Below are 21,497 nucleotides of genomic sequence, written 5' to 3'. Positions count from 1 at the left end.
TGTTAGCACCAAAAGAACTGAAGCAGCTCAGGATGGTCCCAAACTGAGAAACAAAAAAATGAGAGCCTGTTAGTGAGAACCTGACAAAAATAAAATTGTAAAACCAAGGAACAGAATAGAAAGTTAATATTTTTCACTAAACTCATTAGGCAACCGGACATCAGCTTGGATAATTTGGGTCTGAGCCCTTAGACTGAAGTGTTTCTCAGATTACAAATTTGGTGCAGAACAGGGCTAAAGACCTATCCCTTAAGAGAGAAAACTATTAGCAACATTCTGCAATGCCTTTTACAGCTGAACACAAGTGAAGAACTGGCTGGTGAATGAGATGTCTCCTTTGCAGATGAAGGCAGAAATAGGAAGGCTGGCAACCGATGCCCCTAACATACTTCTGCTATATCATGTTCATTAGCATGATCTATTGCAACCTCAAATAGACAAGCATAAAGACTAATTTGCATCTGTTATATAGCACCGTAAATCAATTGAGATTTTGCCAATTACCAATCAATATTAGAACAATGGAGTGATGTCACAGGATGTGTAACTGATCTGCTAGCTTACGATATGAAGTATAAGCTATATGAATATCAGTTGCAAATTTACATGATTTGGCATTGTGTCCCCCTCATATGATGGATGACCATTTCCACCCCATCCACATCTCTTTCATATCCCAGCATATACCAAATCCTCTCAGCTATCAGACCCCACAAACTATGGGACCAATGATACCAGAATTACAGTCTAGAGGGGGGGGGGAAAAAAAAAAAAAGGACCAAATGGAATGCAAACCTCTGGAACCAATCACGAAGGCGTTCTTCTGTCCCAGGAAGGTTAGCATGAGGATTCAAAACGTAGAAGGTGCTGCTGGAATTCACCCCCTGTGTGAAGACACACTGTGGCCGATACTGAAATGAAAAAAAACGGGGTATTGTTCACTAGGTAAAGTTCAGTCAGCCCAATTTGACATGGTTGGTAGAAAACCAAGACATTAGTAAAGCCTCATCCCTCATCTGAATTATACTACTACAAATTGAGTACTTTCTGGGGGAGGCAGCACTGCTATTTCAATACACCAAGATCCATTTCTCTCAATAGCCTTAATACCATACTGAGCCAGACTAATTGTTTGAGCCCAGCATTCTGCCTGACAGTGGCCAATCTGGATCATGTGGGAGTAACCAACAGATCCAATCACTCTTCACTTGCAGCAGTAAGACTGCATGACCCAAGCCTATGTTGCTAATAGTTAATGGACCTGTCCTTCAGACTCTCAAACCTTTAATCCAACCAGCAGGCTTACTGTCTGTGATTCTCCAGCAATTAGTTTTCAGATTGAAAAAAATGTTTTTAAATCTGCCAGTATCAGCACAGTTTGAAAGAGTGCCCCATTGTCCTAGTACTAAGGTAAGATCTATTCCCCACCACTCCATGATTTTATGAACTTCTATTGTATCTCCTCTGCCTTTTCTAAACTGAAGAGCCCTAACCAGTTAAGTCTCCTTTTTATTGCCGTTCTCTACACTTTCTGGTTCTATTTTTTGAAAGGTGACCAGAACCACACACAATACTGTATGTCACACCACAGAGCAATAGAAAACCAATATTCTATTCCATCTATTCCTTTCCAAATTCCTAGCATTGTTTAAACCACTGCTCAGTGAGCCAAGGATTGTAGTGTATTGTTCAAAACAAGGTCCTTTCCTTGAGTAGTAAGCCCAACATTATTCATATGGTTGTGATTATTTTTCCCTATGTGAATCACACTGCACTTTTTCACATTAAGTTCTGTCATTCAGATGCCTACTTCTGAGGTGCTCCCGCAATTCCTCAGTCTGTTTTTAGCCTACTATCCAAAGGGAAAAAGGTGTGCACGAAGACATGGACTGATTGGGTACACATACTGAGGGGGCATATGATAGAGGTTTTTAAAATAATGAGAAGTCTTGAATGAGTAGATGTGAATCGGTTATTTACACTTTCGAATAATAGAAGGGGGCATTCCATGAAGTTAGCAAGTAGCACATTTAAGACTAAATCGGAGAAAATTCTTTCACTCAATGCACAATTAAGCTCTGGAATTTGTTGCCAGAGGATGTGGTTAGTGCAGTTAGTGTAGCTGGGTTTAAAAAAAGGTTTGGATAAGTTCTTGAAATCCATTAACTTATTAATCAAGTTGACTTAGGGGATGGCCTCTGCTATTACTGGCATCAGTAGCATGGGATCTTCTTAGTGTTTGGGTAATTGCCAGGTTCTTGCAGTCTGGGTTTGGCCTCTGTTGGAAACAGGATGCTGGGCTTGATGGACCCAGCATAGCAATTTCTTATGTTCTTATGTTCCTGAAAGCAAATTCTTAGTTCTAGTTTAAACTTCTTGAAAGTACTCTGAACATCTGTGGGGACCTTATTTTTCAGTTTTTTTTTCATTCTTCCTGGGAATGTTAATGTAAAAAGAAATAAATAGCATTTATATCCCACCTCGTCCACAGTCTGAGGTGGATAACAGTAAAATCTGCAAAAATCTACATAAATAAAAATTGACAGTATTATAACAGGAGAAAAGTCAGTGAGTCATTTTTCCACCAATATTTTTTTTATAACATGGAAATTCCCAGGAAAAAAAATTGAAAATGAAGATCCCACTCATCTGTAAATTTGACCAGCTTTTTTCTTTAGTGATCCAGAAAAGGGGGTAAACACTGGTCCCAGCACAATTCCCAGGAGCACACCATTGTTCACCTATTACTAACTTACTAGTATTAAACCAATTACCAATCCACAGTAGAATGTCTCCTATCCCATGACTATTTTCTTAGAAGTATGAGGGACTTTAAATGTCTTCTGAAAATTTATGCACTATAAAAATTGACAAGTATACCCTTATCCAGATGCTTAAATTCAAAGCAATCCAAGGGATTAGTAAATCAACTTTTCTAAATCCATGCTGGCTCTTCCCCATTCAGCCATATTTATTCATAAGCTCAGTAATTTAACAATTGGTGCTGCACAAAATGGTGGAAGCCATGTCATTTTCACTGGCCTGTAGCTTCCAGAATCCCTTCTGGAGCCTTTTTAAAAGATTAGAGGTACATGGCTACCCTCCAGAGCTCAGGTACAGTGGCAGATTTTAATAGGTTACAGATTCAAGCCAGTTGCCATTACCACAAACACCTTACAGGCTGTGGAATGGATAAGCATAGAGCCGAGATCCTAGAGATTTACTCCTCCCCTCATTTAGTGTGACCCTAAGTTACTTAACTTCCCTTATTTAAACTCAGACCATATCATCTTTGGGAAAAGGAAATTGTACACAAACCAGTGTTACAGTGCCCCCCATGCTACCCTACATGAGTCTATATACTAGGTCAGGACCACCACACCTGAAGCTCTGCAGAACCTTCAGTCTGATTCACTGTTTCGTGAAACTACAGAAATGTGAAATGCCAATAAGTTTGAATATGCAAGCATCATCCAGGGATTTTTAGAGATATATAAAGGGGCACTCATTCCTATGTGAATATTTACAAACCGTCATGAAACTGTCCCTGTAATTATTTTCATCATGCAGGAAGATTTAACACTGGTATGAGTTGGTGTGCATTCAGTTTGAGAAGCACTCCCTCATGGCCCTTTTCCATGGTAGAAGTATCCAGGCTATGGCTGTGGTGGCACAAATAAAAATGACACCTACGGAACAGGACAGCCACAGGTTGACACCTTTTCTTAAATGGTCATTGTTCTGTTTTCCCAATACACTTGGCGGTACACAAAGGTTTTCTACTTGTATACAGATAAACATTAACCATGGTAGTTAAGTAATGAGATGACCTTCTATACAGCAGCAACAAACAGATGTAATGATGCACTTAACTGAATAAAGGAGTTGTCTACAGAACAGGCTGGAAACCTCATTTGTAGATCACCTTGCTCACATATATGGTTTGTTTTGAACTTAAACATTCCCTCACCCTATAGAAGTAGGGTGCTGCCTTCAGCATCCTATGTCAAAACTATCATTTTGGTTTCCAAATCACTACAACCAAAACCTGATGCAGCTAAGAAACGTCACTCCATGGTCATTAATACAGGAAATATAGCTAATTCTTATACCAAAGACAGGAAAAGATCAACTACCTTCAGAGTGGGCAACTTACATCAAGTTTTCTAAACTTGTCAGACTGAGAACCCTTGATTGTTGTGGCATTCCTGATGGGCTCTGGACTGGTCTGGCAGGACTAAAGAAAAGGAATCTAAATAAGTTTAACATTTCACCTTCCTAATCGTCCATGCCATGTTAGTCCAGACAAGTGGGACATACCCAAGCTCCACTCAGTCCGGGCAGAAAAAAGCCACAATAGCACTCAGGATTTTTGAATCCAATGAGGAGCCCCTCTCAGCCTGCACACCTACACTAATGTGCATAGAGCAGGGATGTAATGAGACAAGGGTGCTGCCCTGCCATTATTCTCCGAAGAGAAAAAGTTCTGATTCTGCATACTAGGAATCCTTCCTCATCAAATCTCTGGGACCTGCAAACTCTTGCTTGAGCAGACTGAAGCCCTCATTCTCTGATTTCTTCTGAATCCAATGCCTTTGTATCCAATTAAAGCACAGTGGTTTCTAAGATCTATATAAGAAAAAAACCCTGACTATTTTAGAATCTTATACTCCGCAACCTCCAGACAACTGTTTGGCGCAGATTACAAACAAGTCAAAATCTTAAAATATTACAATACACAAAAGTTGACATTTAAGACATTACAAATACGTAAGTGCTTTAAAATCACCAGTTCATCCAAATGCTTCTTGAAAAAGCTCCGCCCTTAAAGCTTTCCTGAACGTTTTACAACCCTGTTGTTGTTTAAGTATAACAGGCAATTTATGAATGGCCGTCCCTGTTCTGGCTTACATCATCCAACTTTCTCACTGTTATAAGTGAGAGAAGACTGACTGACAGAAGTGAAACATTACCCTTAAAGAGGGATTGTGTTGGGTGCAGAGATACCTCTGGACCACCAGAGGTACACCCCACGGCACCAAATTGGACCTTAACTGGTTCACCTCAACCGAACAAGGAATGGTTCCACAAGGAACCAGTCCCCTGGGAGGAAGGCTCACCCAGAAAGAGAAAAAACCTAAAAGCAAGGGTAAAGTAAAAAAGACTGCAGGTTTATGCACCAGCCATCTGCTGGAGACAGAGAAATACTGAGCTACTGCAGGTGGCACCAGGGCTTTTTCAAGCAGTGTCAGCAAGGCTTTTCTCTGTCTCCATCTGCTGGCAGGGATGAATAAACCCAGGAGTCTGGACTGATCCGGGTACATACAGGGAATGAAACATTACCCTTAAAGAGGGAGTGTTGGGTGCAGAGATGCCCTTTCCTTTAGGATTACCCAAAGGCCATAAAGGAGACAACTTCCTCAAAATTCAGCCTGTGAGAGAAAGGGAGACCAGATCCCTTCAAAACTAAGTTCAGATTCCAAATTGAGTAGACTTCCACAGTGGGGGCTTGCGTTGACTCCATGGAAGAAAGTATCCCATCAGAGAACAGCAGGACAGCTTCTATGACTGTGTCCCTTGCTGCAAGCCAGAGAGTTTCTGCTCTGAGACTTGGAGTTGTCCTGCCAAAGGAAACCAGGATGAAGGGATAGGATTGAAGGATCCCTCAAAGGGAAACATTGTCTCTTCAGTAAGATGACCTTGCAGAGGCTCCAAACTCTAAGTCAGGTTTGCTACATAGTAGTCTTTCATGCCACAGAAGGCTGTAATCCCTAACCACTAAGGATCCTCACTATCAGGCCGCTACAGTAAAAGTCGCGGGAGAGCGGGCAAGCGCCCGCTCTCCTCTGCATGCAATTCAGAAAACAATTTATTCAAATTAGGGCCCGCTCTTACCCCTTACTGAATAAGGGGTAAAGCTAGCGTGTCGAAAACGCGCGTCCAAACACGGGTTAACAGTGCGCTCCACCGGAGCGCACTGTACTGTATCGGCCTGTATGTAATATTGTTCTCTCAAAAACCAAGAATGCAAAAGAATAGAAGGGATCATCTAGGTAATCTTCTGATCAGAGAAAATGAAGGAGCACCCTTGCTTGCACTTTCAGAACTCAAACTAGGGCAGTGGAGCTCAAACTGGTTCTACGGGCCCCCCAGCCAGTTGGGTTTTCAGGATATCCCTAATGAATATGTAAGATTTATTTGCATGCACTACCCCCCGTGTATGCAAATATTTCTCATGCATATTTATTTATTTTATTTATTTATTTATTGTTTTTGTTATACCGAGTTTCATGATAGGCATCACATCAACCCGGTTTACAAATAACAAGGAGTGTAAAGCATAACGTAACGTAAAAAACAATATTTTCAATAAGAACCTTGAACTTTAAATACAGTGAATCAGAAAAAGGGAGAGGGAAAGTTACAAAAAACAAGGAAAATAAACTTGGGATGGAAGGGAAGAAATTGAACAGCACAATATTTACATTTCAGCCTATTGATACATTAGAATAGCAAGTGAAAAAATAAGACTATGAAACGGTACATAGGTAATCAAATGAATAAATATGACAGTTGTGAATGGTAATAGTATGATAAATATTCAGCAGGAATTAGTGAGAGAGGGTTTGAGGTTGGTTGATTCGTGTTTACATTCCATTATTGCATACGAGTTAGTGCTAGTGAGAGGAGGTTTTATTCAAGGCTTGGAAATGCTTTTTTGAAAAGCCAAGTTTTTAGTCTTTTCCTAAATGTTAAAGAGCATGGCTCTTGTCTCAAATCAGGTGGGATCGAGTTCCAGAGAGCTGGACCTGCTGATGAGAAGGCTCTGAGACTCAAGGATTTATGTTGGTAGGTTTTGGCCTTTGGAATTTGGAGTGACTCTTTGTAGTGTTCCCTGATAGGCCTGGCGGAGGTGAATTTTTTAAGTGGTATTTGTAGGTCAAGTTGCGTGTGTTGGTTGATAGTTTTGTATATGATGTTAATGGTTTTGTACATGATTCTATAGTGGATCGGAAGCCAATGGAGGTTTTTGAGAATAGGTGAAATGTGGTCAATTTTCCTGGAATTTGTAAGGACTCTGGCTGCAGAGTTCTGAACCATTTGTAAAGGTTTGGTGTAAGAAGCTGGGAGGCCTAATAGTAATGAGTTGCAATAATCTAGTTTGGAAAAGATTATTGCTTGCAAGATTGTTCTGAAGTCCTGAGTGTGAAACAGCGGTTTTATTCTTTTCAGGATATGTAATTTGTAGAAGCAATCTTTGGTGGTTTGGTTAATGAATGTTTTGAGGTTGAGACGATTGTCTAGGATGGCTCCTAAGTCTCTTACGTGGGTTGTTTGAAGGAGTGTGGGTGGTTTAGGAAGTGTGTTATTGTTTTCCGGTGATATGAGCAGGAATTCTGTTTTCGAAGCATTGAGTACAAGGTTTAGACTGTTGAGGAGAAGTTTAATTTCTAATAGGCAACTGTCCCAGTATTCCATTGTTTTTGAGATTGATTCTTTTATAGGGATTACGATCTGTACGTCGTCTGCAAAAAGGAAATGTTTCAGGCTTAATTTTGTTAGTAGTTGGCAGAGTGGTAGCAGGTAGACATTGAAAAGGGTGGGTGAAAGTGATGATCCTTGCGGCACTCCTCTATTAGAAGGGTGGTATTGGGATTCTTTATTATGAATTTTGACTCTGTATCCTCTGTTTTCTAGAAATGTTTTGAACCAGTTTAGTGTGGCACCTGTTAAACCAATGTTTGCCAGCTGTTTTAGAAGAAGGGCGTGGTTGACGGTGTCAAAGGCCGCCGAGAAGTCAAGGAGGATTAGAAAATATGCTTGGCCTTTATCAATACCAGAGAGTAGGTAGTCCATGAGTGAAATTAGTAGCGTTTCGGTGCTTGCGGCTTTGCGAAAACCATATTGGTTTGGGGACAGAATACTGTGGTCCTCTAGGTAGTTGGATAGTTGGGTGTTTACCAGTTTTTCCATGATTTTAGCTATAAATGGTAGGTTGGAAATAGGGCGGAAGTTGTTGGGATCACATGCATTTAGATTTGGTTTTTTTAGCAGTGGCTTGATTGAGGCAGTTTTTAGGTCATCTGGGTAGATGCCATGTGATAAGGAGCAGTTTATAATATCTGCTAGGGTTTTTGCTATTGTGTCCTGGATAAGAAGAAGCATTTTGGTAGGGATTTGATCAAATGGGTGTGATGACGGTTTCATTCTTTTTAATACATTTTGTATCTCTGTGATTGTGATGGGTTCAAAGGCATTAAGCTGGATGTCTTTATTTTGGGGAAGATATGTGTTATCTGGAGACGTAGTGTTTGGAATCAGCTGATTAAGGAGATCCGATATTTTTTTGTTAAAATGAAGAGCCAATTCGTCTGCTTTAGTCTGGGCTTGTTCGGGTGGTATATCTGGAGTGATAGGTTTAGTGAGGCTGGAAACGAAGGCGAATAGAGCTTTTGAGTCAAAGCTGAGATGATGAACCTTTCGGGCATAGTAGTCTCTTGATTTTCAACGTGGTACTTTTGTAAAGATGGAGTGATCGTTTGTAATCAGAGAGTGAGGCTGGTGAAGGGGCTTTGCGCCATTTTCTTTCTTTTTGCCGAAGTAATTGTTTGAGTTTTCGTAGTTCATCATTATACCAGGGTTGACGTTTGGATGTATTAGCAGACCTTGTTTTGGTTGTCAGTGGGCAGAGAGTGTTTGCTATAGATTTTGTTATTTTGGACCAGGATTGGAGGGCAGCGTTAGGGGTAGATACTTCAATGAGTGGTAGATCCGAGGTTAGAGCTTTACTTAGATGTTCCGAGTTGCAAGGTTTTCTGTATAGGAAAGAGGGTCTTGAGTTGAGTTTGGAGTCTGATCGAGGTAAGGAAAAACTGGTGGAGATTAGAGAATGATCTGACCATGGGACTTTTTTGCAATTTGGTTGTTTTGTAAGAGAAATACCAGTGTTTGTAAAGAGTAGATCGAGCGTGTGGCCTGCTTTGTGGGTGGGTTTATTGATTTGTTGTCTGAATCCCATCGCTGACAGTGCGGTGAGGAGGGCTTCACAGTTTGTAGAGAGGGGAACTTTGTCAACATGTAAATTGAAGTCACCCAGGATTATAGCAGGGGAGTCAAGATTGAGATGCAGAGTTATGGTTTCGATGATAGGAGAGGAGTCTGACTCTAGTAAGCCTGGCGGGGCGTAGACTAGCAGGATTTGGAGTTGTTCTGATTTGAACAATCCTAGTTCTAGTTTAGTTACTGTACTGATGGGGTGGTGTGAGAACCTTAAGGATTTTTTTGCAGCTAGGAAGATACCCCCTCTTTTTTTTTGTCTTGGGATGGAGAAGAAATCGTAAGTCTGCGTTGGTAATTGGTTAATGAGTGTGATGTCCGTGGATTTGAGCCATGTTTCTGTTATGGCGCAAACGTCTGGGGTTGTGTCCTGCAGTATGTCGTTGAGTATAAGAGTTTTGTTGGTGAGAGATTGGGCGTTGAATAGGATTATGGTGAATAGGGTGAGGCCTAGTAACTGTGTAGTGGGGGAAATCATAATTGGGATGAGTGATTTGTAGGTGCGTGGTCGGTAGTACATTATTGTTCAGGTTGGATCGGTGCTGGATGAGTGCTACCGGAGCTTGGATGTGCCGCAGGAGGCTGGATGCGTGCCGCAGGAGACTGGATGCGTGCCGCTGGATGAGTGCCTCTGGAGACTGGATGAGTGCTGCAGGAGACTGGATGAGTGCTGCAGGAGACTGGATGAGTGCCTCTGGGGACTGGATGAGTGCTGCAGGAGACTGGATGAGTGCTGCTGGATGAGTGCTGCAGGAGATTGGATGAGTGCTGCTGGAGACTGGATGGGTGGATGTGTGATCGCTGGATGGATGGATAAGGGTGGGTAATGGCTCTTGCTCTGGGACGCTCCAAGGAGCGCACTAAGGGGCAAGCCCCTTAGGTTGCGCTCCTTCGGGTGCGCGACGCCTGGTGCGCACCCGAATTAGGGATATTCATTAGGGATATCATATCATTCATATCATTAGGGATTCATATTAGGGATTCATATCATTAGGGATATCCTGAAAACCCAACTAGGGGGCCTGTAGGACTGGTTTGAGTACCCCTGGTCTAAGGAATGTCCAAGCTCTGAGGGAACCCATGCAGGAGACTAAATACCTGATAGGATATCCTTGAAGGATCATAATCTCTGGCTACTGTTTACTTTTTTCAGCCAAAGAACTTGCTCATCTTGAAGCTTCACTGGGCTTATCTGAAATCCACATATCCGTGCACCACCTGACTGCTAACAGGGCAGAAACTGCTTCTGCCAGTCCTTACACTCGAGGATATCAAGCGTTTCAGCTCAAAACATTTGCCTGTACAATGATGTGTTGACTATGTGAGCTGCTGCTAGACATTGTAGGACTCAGTCCCACACCAAATCTGACTCACCAGGGCACTTGAGGGCTATGTAAAACTGTAGAAAAAGGTCAAGATTGTAATGACCATCAATATGGAGGGAGCTCCTGAAAAGCATGAATATAAACACTGTGGCTCCATCTTGAATTAGCCTGCACCATCTGCTGCAGACTGAGAAATTCTGAAGGCAGCACCAGACTTGGATAGGTGGACTGAAGTCAGATTTGAGCTTTATTCTTTTGTCTCCATCTGCTGGCAGGGACATAACTCATTCATCTGGACTGGTCTGGCATGGATAAGGAAGCTGTCCTTTCTTGAGCAGTGTATGGGCATTAAATATGAATCAGGCTAATAGCCTTAATTTTGAGATGGAATGGGATTATAGCTCCTTGAACTGGGGCCAGCATGATGGCTCAATAGAATTGCTATGCACTGCCATGTGAGGGCACTAGGTTTGATCCGAGTTGGGTTTTTTGGTATACATGTCAGCTAGCGCTGGGAGAATGACTTATTAATGCATTTCCAGTGCAATTGTTGTCGAATGTATCCAGTGTGAAGGTACTGCAGGTGCCACAAAATATGCAGAATTGATCTTTTGATTAAATTTAGTCATTGAAAATCTGTAGTAGCCCCTGAAGCAGGTGATGTACACCAAATTATATGGGCAAGAGTTTGAATGAGCCAGAACATTTTGGCAAAGAGTCCCTCCTGTCAGCTAAGTATCCTTTTTCAGGATACTTTCAGTATTATTGGAGGGCTTTTTTGTATAGTATGAACTTATAGAATAGGTGGGGCTGTGATAATTTCATTAATATTTGTGAACAGCTGCATAGGAATGAGTGCTTCTATACAATACTAAATACATCTCTGGATGATTGATGTTGCTTGCATATATTTGAAATTATTTCTTGGTATAACATTTACAGTTTTTGTCATCTATCACTTGTGGTGCTTTTATGCATGGTTTCTATCGCTTTATTCTGTGCCATAGAAAAGCCAATACTTAGAACAAAGGTTATTTATAATGTTGGCCCAGTTTGTTTCTATCTACCTCTCCACTTGGATAGTAAATTTGCTCTAGCAGCTTGCTGCTGTGCAGAATAGAATGCGTGTCTAGATTGGACAGCAGGAAATATCTCTAATTACTCTGGAACCTCAAAGTACAAAGCTCATCTCTTAAGCACCTGCAACTCCCCAAAGTTAGGGAATCACACCTACAGATATTTTCAAGTAATCAGGGAGACATCAGTATGATCTAATAAGAGTCTTCCAATAGAACTGAGGCTAATAAAATTGGCATGAGACTCAACATTTACTTATGACTTGAGTGGCTCCTTAAATAGCAAAAGCTTAAAGTGCCCTTATAGGTAAATAGAAAGCAAGCTCTTCCCCCGTCACCTGTTTCGCAAGCATGGAGCTGAGAAGGAACCGCAGACACAGCATCCTAGTCACAGGCCTGGATACCAGGCAGGGCATGTTCTCCCATGGCAGCTTCTGGAGGTGCTGTTTAAAGGGAAAAAAAAAAGTTAGAAAAAGAATTACAGATGTTTGTGTGAATAAAACTCCCCACAGAACTGTGATAGAAAAATGACGTCCAGTCCCACCACGGCACTGGACAGGTTAGTTTGAGCTCTGGGAGGCCTACTCTGCCAGTTGTAGTCTCCCATCATTTTCCTTGATGTGCAGGCGGGGCAGGAGCTGCAGTGAACCATGCACAGACATCTGTGCCAGACCAGAAGGTAATGCCCCCTGCTCCCCAATGCCTAGGGAGAGGGGAATGGTTGAATCACCCAGGGTACTGCACTCCTACAATCCTTCCCAGAGTCAGCCCAGCCACAATAGTACTTGTCCAGAAAAAAAAAAAAAGATTATTTTTATGAATCAGACTTACTTGGTCTCAATATACAGGAATTCCTTTGTATTATGAACTAATTCAGTCCATAGGTAATCCACTGATTCTGGAAAAACTGTTGTATGCAAAAAAAAGACTAGAGTATTCCATTTTATGAAATCTAGCTTCCTCACTGGTTTCCAATTATTCATAGATTAAATGGGAAAAATTTCAGTTTCTGGCTTATTGATATACCTATCCCAAAACTTTTGATGCTGTAAATTGAATGGTTTAATAGATAAATGTGTACAAAGTAGATAAAGAAAAATGTAGTTCTGGACAAAGAATCCACACTGCCAGCTACTCTGTTCCCAAATCTTCTATGCCCACTTCCCTCGCAAGGGGCAACATGGCAGAGCATCAATCCTCTAAGGACACCCTTGACTTGCAGCTCATTCCATACCAGAGCTTTAATTGTAAAAATGTGGACTCAATACTGTAATACCTACCCCAAAATGGGCATTCTTTCTACTTTACTGCCCACCTATCAAACAAGTAATTCTCCAGAACATTCTCATGGCCCTGTGACAAACTTGAATGCCCAAGGACTATTCTCCTTGGAGACTTCAAAATCCTTTGCACTTGCAAAGGATTTCCTAGCCACCCTGGACTTCCTCAGTCTGATCCAATTAATTAGCAGCCTAACCCATGAGGCAGGCCACCCCCTTGACCTCTAATTGTTCCATAAAAACTCCTTCACAGAGTTCATATCAACATCTATTCTCCGACTCTCTCCTAGTCTGACCATTAATCAGCCGTGTGATAAGACTACCTTTCACAAAGAAGATTATCAACCACAAAAATCTAACCATTAACTAACATGTTCACAGATCTCTTGCTTCAAATTGCACTAGAACATGACCTTCACAAGCCCTACTCATGTCCTAGCACCAGCCAAGATAATTACTCGACTGTCAGACTAGTCAATCACTGGAACCACAATGTTTAAAATAGTTCCCTGTATGTACCCGATCAGTCCAGACTCCTGGGTTTTCCCTCCCTGCCAGCAGATGGAGGAAGAGAGCTTCACTGACAATGTATATAATCCAGTGTGCCACCTGCAGCCCCTCAGTATTTGTCTTCAGCAGACTGTAGTCTGGAGCAGTGGTTCTCAACCTTTTTTCTGTCGAGACAATTGACAGATGGTTCTCACATGAGTGACACTGAACACATGATTGTCACGGGACTTAATGTAAACATTCTATCTACAGGATCCACCCTGACCACCCAACAATGGCTACAGAACAGAACTAGACATTCCCTGTTCAATTTACAATACAAAAAAAAAAAAGATATTTCTGGTGTCATCTCAATAACAGCAACATAAACATTCTCTCTCCTAGCAGGTGCAATAGCCATCCTTATGAAAACAGTAATTTACCAATGCATATTCTATTGAGAAAACACAACAAATATTGATATAAATGCCTACATGCTAGTAAAATACTTCACATCCATCACACAGAATTAACCTTCACCGAGTACAGAAAGACCACAAATTACAATATGGAAACAAACTGGAATGGAAACCCAAAAAAAGACACTGAATTCTGTGCAAAACAAAAATATAGCATCTATCAGACTTCCAGGATCTGAAATAATGGACAAACTAATGCGCACAAAGTTATACCTGCATTATGGAACTCAACAGTAACAACCCAAACTATGAAAGGCAACATTGCAAAAATTACACCAGGCCCTAAACACCAATACACCACCTATTAGGAAAACAGAACAAGCCAAGCTGCTATAGATCTCTACCAAGAAACTACAAGCTCACAGAACACCCTTAGCTACGTCACACACGCAGAACAGACAGACCCTCAAATACAGAATAAAGTGACCATAAAGCTGTTTTTGCATTGTTGCACTGCATACACTCTGACTTCTTGCTGTTTCCAGTTCAGTTTTCATCTCCACATTTCTATTTATACATTCCCCAAGAAATATAAATTAATTCTAAAACTAGAATATAATAAATGTTTCAAAACTGATAAATGGAATATCCAATCATTAAAAATTTTCAAAATTATAACATTCTCCAAACACCAATAAAATATTTCTAACAGCAGACATCACATAATACCCAATTAAAATGGCAGTCAATCAAGAAAGATAAACTTAAAAAGCCACCTTTACTTACCCTCTCCAGTAACTCTCCTACTCCTTTCCCTTGTAGGCCAATAGCACATACCAGAAGTGGCAATGGCTGCTGAAGCTGTCCTCACGCTCTTCTTCCTTAGGGCCCATGACTAGCTTCCCTCACACACGTCACCTGCCTGACCAATCTCTCTCTCACACAAAAACCAGTCTCGTCCCTGACTAATCTCTCTCCTACACACCAGTGACTTTCCTGAGCAGTCTCTTGCTCTCACACTTCTCTTATTTACACTCACACACACACACACACATACTGGCTCACTGTCTCTCACTCCCACCAACAGCACATGGTAGCCGGTATGCTGCTATTAAAAGCAGAGTCCTGACAGGCTGGAAACTGCAACAGGAGTGACCCCCCCCTCCCCCGCCCCCCCGCTGCTGAGAAGGCAACACTCAGCTGTTTGCTTGTGCTGCGATCAATCGCGGCACAGAGCAATGAGCTGGGAATGTTCTATGCTTTTTCTTCTCCCCACCCCAGCCTTATTTATTTTTTGCAGTTTGATTATTTTATATTTTCTTGCTGGTGTTGCGCTGGCAAGAGAAGGCGAGGTCGGAGCCAGGGGGATGGGGGGGGGAACAGTGTCTTACTCCTGCAGCCCCTGGCAAAGTGGCCAGCCAGCACTGATCTTCAGCTCTGGGTCCAGGCAGCTAATGGATGGATTTCCCCCAACAGCCGCAAGGTAGGAAATCCTGGCGGCCACATTCTCAGCTGATTGCTCTGTGCCACGATGACTGCAGCACAGGCAAACTGCTGAGTGCAGTGGGGCCAGGGAGAGCCTTGGGATGCGATTTCTGCAGCAGCAGCATGCATGGCCTTTTCTTTTCCCGCGTGCCTGGTAAACCACTTCCTCTTCCGGGTCACAGGGGCAGGAAGAAAAGGGTATGTTCCTGTTGCCGGCTTCCACAAACATTGCTGCAGTTTCCCTCGGGGCTTGAATGTGCTGATAGCCCGAGCAGGAACTGCAGCAGTGCTTATCTCGCTGAGGTGAAAGGGGGAAAGAGCAGTGGGTACGTGACACACTGGTTGAGAACCGCTGGTCTGGAATATATATATATATATATATATATATATATATATATATATATATATATATATATATATATATAAAAAAAGGAAACCAGAGGAGATGGCCCCAGGTCCTGGTGGGGCCATCTCCTCTGGTTTGAGGCGCATGAGCAGAGGGGTTGGAGACCCTTATGGCAGTTCGCTCAGAGATTCCATGGGGGTGTATATATCTGGAGGCCCAGACCTGTTATCCTCCACGAGGCATTTGTTCCCCTGGAAGCTTCGCATTTCGGGTCCTATCTGAGCAGGGAAGTATTGAATCTATGCTCTGGGGCTAGTAATAGTAGTGGATGCAGTTTTAAAGCTTTTTTATTTTTTTTTAAACAAAAAAAACTGCAAGAGCAACTGGGAGGCAGAGGAATCATGCCAGTCACTCAGGGCCTTGATTGCTGCTTCGGAACTACTCACCTGGGGGTTTATTTATTTAAAAACTTTTCTGTACCATCGCTAAGTTATATACCATCGCAACGGTTTACAAATAGGCACATAGACTAAGGTAAGTAAATGTAGGATATCGTACATTCTAACAGGTGCCAATAAAGTTTGGTTACAATTTCATAAATAAAATCATTATTTGAGTAATGTTGGTCAAGTCCAGGTATATTGAGTTACTATCCCTTTGAAATATTACTTCTTAAATGTAGGATTGAGTAAATTCATTCTCATCTGCATTACCCTGTACTTTCATTCTCTACCCTCCACACTCTTTAGTGAAAGCTTTTTTAAAGAGCCATGTTTTTAGATTTTTCTTAAAAGTTTTGAGATTATTCTGTAATCTGAGTTCGGGGGGGCATCGTGTTCCATAGTATGGGCCTTTGATAAATGATAAATCCAATGATAAAGCCCTTTCTCTCACTTGGGTTAATTTTGCTGACTTTACTGAAGGGATTGTTAGTAGTGCTTTGTTTGCTGAGCGGAGGTTTCTTTGTGGAACGTGTACTCGTAAAGCTGTGTTTAGCCAGTCTGCTTCTCTATCATATATTAGTTTGTGTATGGTGCATAAGGCTTTGTATTTTATCCTGTATTCGATGGGTAACCAATGTAAGTCTGCTAGAGTTTCGGTTATATGGTCTCTCCTCTTTTTTCCCGTTAGTATTCTGGCTGCAGTATTTTGAAGTATCTGGAGTGTTCTTATCGATGTGCTTGGGAGTCCTAGTAAGAGTGCGTTGCAGTAGTCAGTGCTAGAAAAGATAAGTGTTTGCAATACTGTTCTGAAGTGGGCAGGTGTGAGTAATGGTTTCAATCTTCTGAGGACCATAAGTTTTGCATAGCCTTCTCTTACTTTTATAGATGTGTGTTGCTTCAGGTTGATTTCTGGGTCCATTATTACTCCCAGATTCCTTACTTTTTCGGCTAGCTCAATAGTTTGGTTATTTCTTAGGGTTATCAGTGTTTGAATGATTTTAGTATGTTTTCTCTCAAGGTAAAGGAATTCAGTTTTGTCAATGTTGATAACCAGTTCCATCTGGTTTAGTAGTTTAATTATGTCTATGTACATGTTAGCTAGACTTAATGTTTTTTCAATTGTGTCATCTATTGGTAGAATTAATTGAATGTCATCTGCGTAAATGTAATGTATTATCCCTAGGCCTGCCAGCAGATGACATAAGGGTAGCATATATATGTTAAAGAGGGTAGCAGACAGCGCTGAACCCTGAGGTACTCCTGTTTCAAGTTTAAATTTTTCTGATAATGTGTTTATCTGGACTTGAAAGAACCTGTTTAGGTAGGATCTGAACCAGTTTATTGTTTTGTCACATTTCCTAAAATTCAGTTAAGCGGGGTGGCGATAGTGGCACACTGCTCAGGCCGTGTGGCAACGTGCACACTGGTGTTGTACCTAAATTCAGACGGCTTGTATTCTGTGTGCATCCCTGGTGGGGAAGGCACAGGAGGCCACCTAGAGCTGAAGTTCAGGAGAACTAGGCACTGGGGACAAACAGTTCCAAGTACCTTGGTATCTTTGAGGCTTGCTGCCTGAGAACAATTCAGTCCTCACTCTCTCCATCTGTGTTTAGATGCTCAAAGTGATTTGACTACTCCAGCTTTTGCCCATGTTGGGACATCCCCTCAGCCTATGGTGTCTCTGGAGGGGAGTGGAGTGGGAGGCAAAGGTCAATTCTCCTCCTCCTCCGTTCACAATGGCAGAAGCTTCCTGGAGAGGGAAAGGTTGGGCCTATGGGCTCAGGTACAGATCCATCCTTCTCCTGGGTGAGGTTTTCCAGGGCAAGCAGGCCTTTCTGCAGGGGTGCCCAGCGAAGGCAAAGCAACCTACTATGTAGGGATTGTATGCTGGGCCCCCCATTTGTCAGTCATGGCAGCCAAATGCCACAGGGAGACTGTCCTTGATAATGTTTAAAGGGATCTGTATCATGAGACATTGGAGTATTCAGAGGAGGAATTGGTGCGCTCACCTCTAGAAGAGGGAGAAGTTACATCTGATTGAGAGCAGTATTTGACTCTGCTCGGATTTTCCTTTTTTCGCAGAGATGTCTTGCTGAGTTTGTTGGCTCAGACCCTGAACACGCTTGGTGTGGCCTGGAGGTCAATTTAAGTTAAGCATTCTATTTCTTCCCTCCCCTGGATCCAATTCAAGAATTAATTGGCCTTCAGTGGAATGCCCTGGAGGCAAGATTTACAAAGGGGGAGAAAAGTTTCCTATATTCCATGGTTCCCAAGGCGTGGGGGGGGGGGGGGGGGGGGGTGGGGTGGGGGGGAGGGATAAGAAGTTTCGGCCGATATTGGATTTAAAGAAGGTAAATGTGGCTCTCAAAGGGCTCCTCTTCCACATGGAGACTGAGGTATGTAATAGCTGCAGTATGCAAGGGAGAGTTCTTGGCATCTCAACTTGACAGAAGCATATCTGCACATTGCTATTAGGCTGGAGCACCAGAGATTCCTGAGGTTCAAGGTACTAAGGGAACATTTTCAGTTTCAAGCCCTTCTCTTCAGCTGGCGACAGCGCCACGTACCTTCACCAAGGTGATAGTGGTGGCGGATGCATTACAAAAGGAGGGTGTGTTGGTGCCTCTGTGTATGGACAACTGGGTCATTTGTGGGAAATCAGAGGACCTCTGTCAATCAGTATAAAAGGTACCAATGCACTTGAAGCCTAGGATGGGTGAACTATAAAAGCCATTTAGTCCCCTCAAACTCTGGAGTATGTGGGAGCTCAGTTTGACTCTGCAATTTCAGCACTCTCTCTATGAGAAACACTCTCTCCGCCAGCATGTCAGATCCTGCATCTGCTAGAGCTTTAGGTGCCCAGGTCTGGAACTATTTTTATAGGTCCTTGGTTCTATAGCATCAACATTGGAATTGATGCATTGGGTGTTTGTGCAAATGCAGCCTCTGCAGGGAGCTCTTCTCCCACTGGAATCCATTATTGGAAGAGTTTCATCTTTTTCTTCCATTAGAGAGGGAAACCAGGGACAGTCTTTCGTGGTGGCTTACTCGCACCAATTTCTAGCATGGTGCAGAATTGGAGGTTCTGAACTGGCTAATAGTCAACAGCAATGCAAGCCTCTCTGGATGGAGGGCGGGGTGTCAAGATCAGTCGGCACAGGACCAGTGGATGAAACATGAGGCCTCTGTCTATCAATCGGTTAGAGACTTAGAGCTGTGCATTTCACGTTGCTTGCACGTCTGCCATGGTTACGTGGCCATCCAGTATGGATCCTATTGGACAATGTGACAATTATGACCTACATAAACCATCAAGGCAGAACCAAGAATCAAGCGGTTGCTTGAGAGGCCCACAAATTGATTATCTGGGCAGAGCAGCACTTGAGTGTGGCTGGCAATGTCTCATCACTGGGGTGGACAACGTTCAGGTGGATTTTCTCAGTGAGATAATTAGACTCTGGGGAATGGGAGCTGTTGGAGGCAGCGATGTGTCATTCATGGAAGATGGGGTTATCCCCATATTAACTTAATGGTGACCAAAGAACATGAAGGCATTGCAGTTTTACAACCACCTAAGAGAACCTGATGCTATGGTTTTACCATAGACTTGAGGGATTCTGTGTCTTCCTAGCCTCTGGTGGCAAGGAATTATAGCAAATAGAGAAACATCAAGACAATGTGTTCCTGGTAGCTCGAGAATGGCCATGTGGACCATGGCTCCCAGATCTGATCAACATGTCCAATCCTCAATAGCCCATCTATGGCCAGTCAGCTTTTCAACCAGGGCCCAATATTTTTGGGTCAGGCCGCTCACTTGTCTTTTGGCTTTGCTTCTGAGAGAAGATGGCAGAGATGGAGGGGTTATTCTGAGGCAGTTATTTCCACCTTATGCCAAGGATGTAGGTGGTCACAGCCTACAATGTGTGTGAATTTGGAGGGTCTTTGTCTGCTTTTGACAGAGTGCAACCTCAGCCTGTTCAGGCTATAGTGTTGCATATTTTGGCTTTTCTACAGGAAGGTTTGTGTCAAGGGCCTGGCCTTTAACTCAGAGTCCAGGTAGCAACATTGGATTGTCACCGGGTAAGGTGCAAGGGTATCATCTGTCAGCTCCCCAAAGGAACTATAACACATCTGGATGTGCAAAGAACTTGCATCCTCGGGTGTAGAACTTTTGTCAGTCTGAATCTGAATCTAGTCCTTAGAGGATTGTGAAGCTTGGTTTCAACCACTAAAGAGGGCTAGGATTTTACTCTTAAAAGGGGTTTTCTTCATGGCTATTTGTTCAGCCAGGAGAATTTTGGAGCTCGACACTTGTATAGAGATCCCTGCCTACAGATTTCTGATTCAGGGGTATCTTTATGCATGGCACCTTCTTTTCTGCCTAAGGTAGTCTCAGTATTCAATCTTAGATAGTGGAACTTACAGCTTTTCTGGATTTAGATTCCTCTATGCCTCAAGCGAGGGAGCTTAGGCTCTTAGATGGGAGGTGTGATTTACTGAGATATCTAAAGGTTATTAATGAGCTAAGCCTACAAGTACGTGGTGGCTGAAGGAAATGATTGAGTCTACTTACATTTCTAAAGTGCACCCAGTGCTGGGGGGGTAGGGTTAGGGGCACACGACCCATTCTCAGGTGACCTCCAGGGTAGAGTCACAACAGCTGTCTCCGCATGAAATTTGCAGAGTATGTACAGGGAAAGGAAAATTGGTTTATACTTGAATTTTTCTTGTACTACCACAGATCAGTCCAGAGATCTGTCCATTTACTGCTGGGGTGGGGGGGAGGATTCTGCTGCTCATACTGTTGCTTTGTATATTAGTGTGGATTTGGAGGTTTTCAATGCTGATCACTTATGTTAAATTTGGGAAAAAATTTTCCATTGCTTTTTGGGAACCTTCACCTTCCTCCAGCTCATTGGAGGGGAAGACAGCAACAAAAACTTGTAAGCAACCATCTTGGCTTGGGTACAGGTCAAAAGTGAGGGTCTGCAGGTGGCACTCTGGGTTATGTACAGTATCAATGAAACTTTCTCTGTTTCTGTCTGCTGGCAGGGAGGTAAAACCCAGGAGACTGGACAGATCTGTGATACTACAGGAAAGAAAGTTAGTAGGTAAGAACCAATTTTCCTACATACTCGCCCCAAAGATTGATTGCATCAAAAATACCAAACCTACTCCCTGGCTCTCCTAAGAACTCAGAGTTAAAACTGGAAGATGGCTTGAGTGAAAAATGGCAAAAATACAGATCTGTCCAAGGCTAGGAAAATGTAAAACCCATCACAGCCAAAATATCCTATTTTCCCCAAGACTATCACTCAAGTGGAAATCTCTTCCAGGGAACTCTTCCTCACAGTCAATAAGCTCCTAGGTCTGGCTGCTTAGTCCCCTCCTGTGACCAATGACCACTGTGACAAACTAGCCTCTTTTTTTTTTTTTTTACAGACCCCCCCCACCCCAAAAAAAAAAATCATCCACATTAGATCAGAACTAGACAATGCCATCAAGACTTGCCCATCGCTAGAAGAGCACCACACAGCTATTCACACCTTCAAGACATCCTTTGACAGGATGAAATGA

General features: G+C 42.6%; 1 protein-coding gene across 1 annotated transcript in view; it reads right to left on the bottom strand.

The window, feature by feature from the left end:
- ESPL1 (extra spindle pole bodies like 1, separase) overlaps nt 1-21,497 on the bottom strand; it is a 259,280-nt gene that overhangs the window by 13,253 nt on the left and 224,530 nt on the right. Inside the window, exons 27-28 of the mRNA XM_029595078.1 lie at nt 11,797-11,901; nt 796-911 (exon numbers count right to left, since the gene is read on the bottom strand). Coding sequence (XP_029450938.1) covers nt 796-911; nt 11,797-11,901 — 221 coding nt within the window. The remainder of the gene's footprint in view (nt 1-795; nt 912-11,796; nt 11,902-21,497) is intronic.

The sequence above is a fragment of the Rhinatrema bivittatum genome, chromosome 3 (assembly GCF_901001135.1).
Source record: "Rhinatrema bivittatum chromosome 3, aRhiBiv1.1, whole genome shotgun sequence".
Taxonomy (NCBI): domain Eukaryota; kingdom Metazoa; phylum Chordata; class Amphibia; order Gymnophiona; family Rhinatrematidae; genus Rhinatrema; species Rhinatrema bivittatum.
The sequence above is the reverse complement of the archived record's forward strand: the minus strand, read 5'-3'. Positions and strand labels throughout refer to the sequence as shown.